Source organism: Tasmannia lanceolata, unplaced genomic scaffold (assembly GCF_043159265.1).
Source record: "Tasmannia lanceolata isolate RefF3 unplaced genomic scaffold, GAP_Taslan_0.1 ptg000002l, whole genome shotgun sequence".
NCBI lineage: Eukaryota > Viridiplantae > Streptophyta > Magnoliopsida > Canellales > Winteraceae > Tasmannia > Tasmannia lanceolata.
In genome coordinates this window covers 17,667,967-17,675,336 of record NW_027518679.1, presented here as the reverse complement: position 1 = coordinate 17,675,336, position 7,370 = coordinate 17,667,967, and the positions used below count along the sequence as shown (strand labels likewise).

General features: G+C 49.1%; 1 protein-coding gene across 1 annotated transcript; it reads right to left on the bottom strand.

The window, feature by feature from the left end:
- Window positions 1–4,934: 4,934 nt before the first annotated feature.
- LOC143888725 (uncharacterized) lies at window positions 4,935–5,372 on the bottom strand. The gene has a single exon (XM_077393148.1). It carries the CDS (start codon window positions 5,370–5,372, stop codon window positions 4,935–4,937), a length of 438 nt encoding a protein of 145 aa, XP_077249263.1.
- Between the last annotated feature and the right edge of the window lie 1,998 nt (window positions 5,373–7,370).

The window sequence follows — 7,370 nt, the reverse complement described above, 5'->3', positions numbered from 1 at the left end:
TCATCTAAATCTCACTGATCGGTGGGCAGCGACAATAATATTGCAAAGCTAATAATCAAACCTTAAGTTGTTCGTTCTGCATGGAATCGATGTGATTAAACAAGTATCAATGATTCCTTACCGCAAAATTGACTTTCCAGCATCACGAATTCTCTCCATTCAGACAAATCATGCCTTTTACGAGTATAAAGACAAAGGACCCTTCTCTCTTTTTCACCTCCTAAACTCCCTTCATGACAAGAGGGTTGAAGACTCTTTGGCAACAATGTAGAACAAAATCCAAAGTCTTCTCCTTCAAAACTTGGCGAAATTAAATTCTTAAGACGTGTTGTCCAATACCCTTAAGCAAGAATTCTTTCTACTCCTTTATTTAATCAAACCAAAGTGCCTTCTTCCCAAAACATGAAAAATCATTGTTAGGGGTTGATGACGCTCAAAATCTGACTGTACGAACTAGCTTCTCAGAACCTGTAATCCTGCGCTCACAGAAAAAGCGTCAGTGGGCCCGGAGTTGTGGCTCCGGACGGCCACTTCGACACTCAAGTCAGGGATGCAATCACAGACAATGGACGGGGAATGTGAGAGGACTAAGTCAAGTTACCAGACCAAAGGAGGAGAGGGAGAATGGAATGCCCTTTGCTTGAGTGTGTAGAACCCTTTTTATAGGGGAGGAGATTCACGATCTTGGAGATATCAGTTAGGCCTTTAATTTAGCCTACGTGGAGCGTGATGGGTGGAGAATGAGATCGGGGAGATATGATTCCCTGCGATTCCAGGCGGAGATCGTGATTTAGACGGGATGTTTTGAATTCAAAAGCCGCACCTTAAGTATAACAGCTGTCCGGATTAGTTGCTTTGGGGCGAGATCCCCGCGATTGTGTTTGATTACCCCGATAGCTCGGTACCGGTCAAGGGAGAAGTATCAAGGAGGTCCAACCAATGTTCGTTACTGAGTGTTGCTGCGGGGGTTGTATTGATCCAATTGAGTGGTGGAGAAGGGGTTTGAGGGTCGATGCCGGATATACCGATTTTACACCTAACATACTGCCCCCTTACTTTCTTGTCTTTCACTAAGGACTTATGTCATCCTAGCCGTTCTTGTTGACCTTAACAATGTAGCCTTGAATGAATCGACATGCGTTCCCAAAGTAAAGTAAGCGGATTAAAAACAAACACACATAAATGAACTCAAGCACTTGGAAAAATCCACAAAGTATATTCCTTCCAAAAAGAGCCCCATGGGCATGGTACATCTCGGCCCAAAGCCGGCGTAAGAAAATGATGAAGCAAAAAGAGAAGTACATAACAAGCAGAAGTGAGATCGGGATTCACTGAGCGGCGTCACCGGTCCTGAGATCGGGTCAAACTGAGTTGAAGCCGGGAGTTCGGGTTCGTGGACGGATTGACCCTGACCAGTCTCTTGGTCATCTTCGGTGGACAGGGGAAGTAATACGTCCTCGAGGTCCAAATCCGAAAACTTCGCCTTAACAAGGGATTTGCACTCGTCAAAGCCATCCCTAAACGACTCAGCAGCTAGTTCAATCAATTCGTCTTCTTTGGCCTTCACCGCTTTTTCCAGATTAGACTGGTATTTCAGTTGCTGTTTTTCCGCCAAACCAATGGCCTTTTTCGTCAGCTCTTTCTGGTCATTCAGTTCTCCGGTCAGGCGCTCTATGGTAGCCTTCGCCTCCGTAACAACCGTCTCTAAGCTGGCCTTGCCCTTCTCCAACTTACCGACCTTCTTTTCAGACGAAGTCAGTGTCTTGGAAAAATAGGCAGACTTAATCGCCAGATCAGTCCAGTAACATTGGAGCTGAAGAAAACAATACGGACTAAAGTAAGGTTCCAGGTCGTAAACCAAAGGCAGATAAACAAGCCAAACATTTCAACAAGAAGTACCTGATAAAGAGCACTAAAGCCCCCAGCCTCAACCGTCTCGTTCTTCTGGTGAAGGATCCGAAACCGATCCTTGTGCAACAACTCTTCGTAACGATCTCCTGAGCCACCCAAGCATCATCCAAGCCGCAGTCGTCCTTCTTTACTCCCCACTTCGGACGAAAGGCGCTATCCGCTCCAGCTCGGTTAGTAGGCGCTGCCTCCAAGCCAAGGATGGGCATATCATCATCTCCAGAACGGGTGGTTCCACCAGCCGACGACCCCACAGTCAACTTTGCGGATTTAGAAGCTGTACCACCCTTGCCAACAAGGACGGCCTTCTCTTTACCCTGAACAGTTGGAGCAAGCGGTTCAGTCGGCTTCCTCTTCTGGGCTCCGCTCTTACCGAGGACGGATTGGCGGACTTTTTCACGAGCCGATTGCTTCTGCATCTCTGCAAAGAATACAAGTAAATGAGAACGGCCTTAAAAAAATAAAAAATAAAAAAAAAGAGGGTGAAGATGAGGGACTAATCCCGATCTCGACCAAAACCTCCTCCCTGGAGAATTCCGAGCAGTAAATAAGACCGTTCTTATGGATCTCATCGCGGATCATTCCTAAAGTGACCTCATCCTCGTAAAGCTGGTTTGCGACTCATGGCCTTCGTATTCACAAAAGACCAATTGGTGGAGACCGGCCAACCTTCCTCGCAGCTGGCATAGAAAAACCTGCTCTTCCAAGTATGAATTGAGGTAGGAATGCCGGTAATCATCCTCATCTCAGCACGTTGGCTAATATAAATCCAACCTCCCAGTCGATGGCTTTTCAGTTGAGCGCACCTCCTAAAAAGGGGCACAGACAAGTTCCTTTGAAGACGGAATTGCACAAGGTAAACAAAGCCGGCTATAGTCCTCCACGAGTTCGGCGCTACTTGAGCGGGGGCCAGACCATAGAATCTCAGCACGACTGCTATAAATGAATTTATCGGCAACCTAAGACCGGCCTTCATGGCCTCCTCGTATATGCACAAATCGACATTATCATTACACGCCCTATCCCCCTCTATAGCAGCCCTCAAGGTAAATCGGTCAGGAATCCAGTACCGATCTCGAACGTCAACGAGTCGGGCTGTGTTTTCCACCTGAGCGGCTGCGGTACCCTCTCTAACACCGCCCTCCATTCTCGCTGAAGCCAATAACTCAACTACTCTACTCCCAGTAAGAGAGACCGACGCCCTCCTCTCAAGGTTACTTTCCTCATCATCGCCCTCGGCTCCATTACTGTCGATAGTTGGGTTGTCCGGATTCTCAACCCGAACAGGACTCAGATTAAGGTCAACAATGACCTCATCTAAACCTACGTCTACATCCTCCTCGTCACCCACATCGTCTGGCCAACTAGCCATGGACTCTTGCCCCTTCAAATTTGAGACCGATGTTGTCCTCTCCGACGAACCCGAACTGGTTCCGCTTGAGGAGGAAGACCCTCCTGAAGACGAACTAGATCGTGAACCAGACTCCTCCGAACTAGACCCTGAACCGGACTCCGAACTAGAACTGCCACTACTCATATGCGGCCAAAGAAAAATAAAAATCAGACTAGAAAATTACCTATGGGTAATCTGACTCCGAACTCAAGCAAGCCGCACCGAACTGACCAAAGGGAATAAACCGCGCTGGCAGAGCAAAGGTGAAAATAAAAGTTACGGATGGTAAAAATGAGGCCCCGCAGGCCCTCTTATACTCATCCCTATCAGACGGGCGATGTAGAATTTGTCTCAGCGGTTGATCAGTCATAACTTTGATGGTGTGGGCCTGGAAATACGGCCAGAGCTTTCTGGCAGCCATTACAAGAGCGTAAGCCAACTTTTCTGCCTTTTGATATCTGGTCTCGGCCTCATGTAAAACTTTACTGACGTAGTAGGTCGGTTTCTACTGATTTTGGTCTTCTCTGATCAGAACGGCTGCCAATGCTACCGGACTCGACGAAAGGTACAACGTCAGCTCTTCACCGGGTTCAGGTTTGCTCATCAGGGGCGGTGCCGATAGGTATAACTTCAGTTCTTCAAAAGCACTCTGGCATTCCGGAGTCCATGGGGCTGCTTTAATTCCCTTGATTGCGTTGAAGAATGGGAGGCATCTTTCTGCCGATTTAGAGATGAAGCGTCCCAACGCGGCTACCATCCCTGTTAGCTTTTGAATTTCCCTTATGGTAATGGGGGGAGTTAGATCGACCACTGCCTGAATTTTCTCCGAGTTCGCCTCTATCCCTCTTTGGCTAACCATGAATCCAAGAAATTTTCCCGCGGCGACACCAAAAGTGCATTTTGAAGGATTCAGCTTCATGTTGTGTTTCCTCAAGACCTGGAATGCTTCTTCCAAATCGGGTATGTGACTAGAGGATTCCTTGCTCTTCACTAGCATATCGTCCACATACACCTCCATGTTGCGTCCGATTTGTTCTCTGAAAATCTTGTTGACCAATCACTGATATGTTGCTCCAGCGTTCTTTAGGCCGAAGGGTATTACACAGTAGCAATATATCCCCTGGTCGGTTACGAACGAGGTCTTGGGGATATCCGCTTCGTACATGCGAATTTGGTTGTATCCGAAAAATGCATCCATAAAACTAAGAAGCTCGTGCCCCGCAGTGACATCTATCAGTTGGTCGATCTTGGGCAGCGGATAGCTGTCCTTAGGACAGGCTTTGTTTAGGTCGGTGAGGTCTATGCAAATTCTCCATTTTCCGTTGGTTTTCCTCACCATGACCACATTCGCCAGCCAATCGGGGTACTTGATCTCCTGTACGAAATCAGCCCTTAGGAGTTTTTCCACCTCCTCTCTAATCGCTCGTTGTCTCTCTGGGGCGAAATGCCTTCTTTTTTGCTTCACAGGTTTGCAAGTGGGGTCAACGCTGAGCTTGTGCACGATAACATCGGGATCTATCCCAGGCATATCAGCAGGCGCCCAAGCGAATACGTCAGCATTTTTTCCCAAAAACCGGACTAATTCTTCGCGGGAGTAGTCGCTCAATGTTGACCCTATGCTGACCAGTTTTTCCTAGTCATCTTCGTACAACGCGATTGGAATCAAGTCTTCTGCAGGTTGGCTTATCATAGTCCGGGTTTCATCTCTCAAGTCCTGCAGTTCAATCGGTAAGGCCTCTGATGCATTTTTTCCTTTTAGTGCCGTCGCGTAACACTCCCTCGACTGCAGCTGGTCGCCTTTCACTTTCCAGACACCGCAGGGTGTTATGAATTTCATTTTCTGGTGATAGGCTAAGGCGATTGCGCGGAGTAGGTTCTGTCCCGGTCTTCCTAGTGTAGCGTTGTAGGCCGACGTGGCCCTCACTACCAAGAAATTAACCATTGCGAAGGCCTGGTGGGGAGATTTTCCGACTAGGAGTGGGAGTTCAATCTGTCCCTCTACCTTGACTATCTCCCCAGAGAATCCGAACAAATCTGAGTTCGCCGGCTGCAGGCGGTCATATCCGACCATCATTTACTTGAAGGCGTGGTAATATAAGATGTCGGCCGAACTGCCGTTATCCACCAAGATTTTCTTTAGTTCCCAATTAGCAACCAGCATGGTTATGACCAGGGCGTCATCATGGGGGAGTATCAGGTTGTCCAGATCCGCGTCCTAGAATGAGATCTCGTTTTCTACTTTCAATTTTTTTTGGCTGGTATGGACCGTGTTGATTTGCCTAGCGTAGGCTTTACGGGCGGTCGATGAGGTTCCTCCTGCTGCCGAGCCACCGATGATGGTGTTTATGACTCCAGCAGGCTGCGATCGTTGCGGCTCTGACCGCGGGCTGCGAGGAGCGGTGTAGAGTTTCGATGGGCTAGGGGTGACCGTGGCCGCTGAGGGCTTCTTCTGCCTTGAGGACTTCTTTCTTGGCGCTATCTTCTGTCACCGCCGTGCTCAACGTATTTCCTGAGATATCCCCTTTGGATCAATAGCTCGATTTCTTCCTTAAGATGCTTGCACTCGTTAGTGTCATGCCCATGGTCCTTGTGGAACCGGCAGTGCTTAGATTTGTCTTGCTTGTTCCCCTTAGTTAGCATTTTGTCCGGCCATTTGAGAAAGTCTTCTCCTCTGATCGCAGTCAGTATGCGGTTCCTGGATGTATTGAGGGGCGTGAAATTTTGCTCCCTTCGTTCCGGGCTTCTTTCTCTCCTTAGGAGCTTATCGTCCCTACGTCTCGTAGGGTTCTTTTCCTCTTCCGGCATTTTTCGCCTCCCTGAGTCCAGGGCTGCCAACGTTTCTTCTATAGAAATGTACTATTCCACCCCCGCCATGAGATCTGCCAATGAGTGTGGGTTCCGACGAGCTACAGCTCGGCGGAATTCGATTGATTTAGCACCCGCGAGGAATGCATTTGCAACGGTAAAGTGATCTAAGTTCGGGACTTGCAGAGCTTCTCTGTTGAATCGGCTGACAAACGTTTTTAGGCTTTCGCCATCTTCTTGTCTAAGAGCCATTAGCGACGCCGCGGTCTTGCGCGGCCTTCGGCTGCTCATGAAGTGCCTGACCAGGTCGTCCACAAATTCTTCAAAACTATCTACAAAGTTCGGTTTGAGCCTCGAGTAGTAATCTCTTGCAGCTCCAGTCAAGCTGGTTGGAAATGCCCTTTAGAGGAATCCGCCCAAAGCTCGGTGCAAGAGCATCATGGTTCTGAATGTCTCCAGATGATCTACGGGATCCGTGGTACCATCGTATTGTTGGACCGGAGGCATTTTGAATCCTTTTGGAGCTGGTGCGCTTAGCACGTTATCTGTAAAATGATGTTCGTTGGAGAACGGTTTTATGGAGGACCGATTGTGGTTTTTGGCCAGTTCTTCGATCCGATGGTCAATCTCTTCAAACCTTCGCAGTACGGGATCAGCTCTTTTTTCTGTCCGGCTGCATCGTTTGGCCTTCGTTTCCACAGTGGGGCTTGCCGCTGAATCCGAGCGGCTCTCCAGACTTCTTCTGTGGCGGCTGGATCTCTTCCGCTCTGCATGAGTGGCTCAGGGCCGGTGCCGCTGCACGGATCTGGACCGATATTGCTTATGAGGTTCAGTCTACACAAGTCTTGCCCGAGAGTGATGGTCATGTCTCGAGTGAGAATCATGAGTCTGATCGCGACGGAGAGGTGCGGACTCACCCACTGGCGGATCCATCCTTACCTCGGCGGGTGCAGAGACCTCAGGGGGAAGGTCTTGAGGGACCTGCTGGACTAAGCTCTTGTAATGGTCGACCAGCATGGTCATTTGTTGAAAAAGAGTTTGAACCTACTCGGGCGTAAGAGCCGAAGCCGGAGTCGACTGAGCAGGGCCTAGCTCCGCTGTGGCCGGGGGAATGACGACCCTCGATGTGAGTCGTTCTCCCCTAGCGTTTTGGCGTGGTGTAGGTCGGACTGTCCGAACAGGAGGTGCTCGGGTACTCTTCCGTCCTGCCATTTTTCTTAAGACTTAGAACGGCTTTTTGTTCGGGTCCCACGGATGGCGCCAA

What these genes read in the sequence shown, in the direction of transcription:
- LOC143888725 (XM_077393148.1), bottom strand. Translation starts at nt 5,372, where the DNA reads ATGGTCGGATATGACCGCCTGCAGCCGGCGAACTCAGATTTGTTCGGA.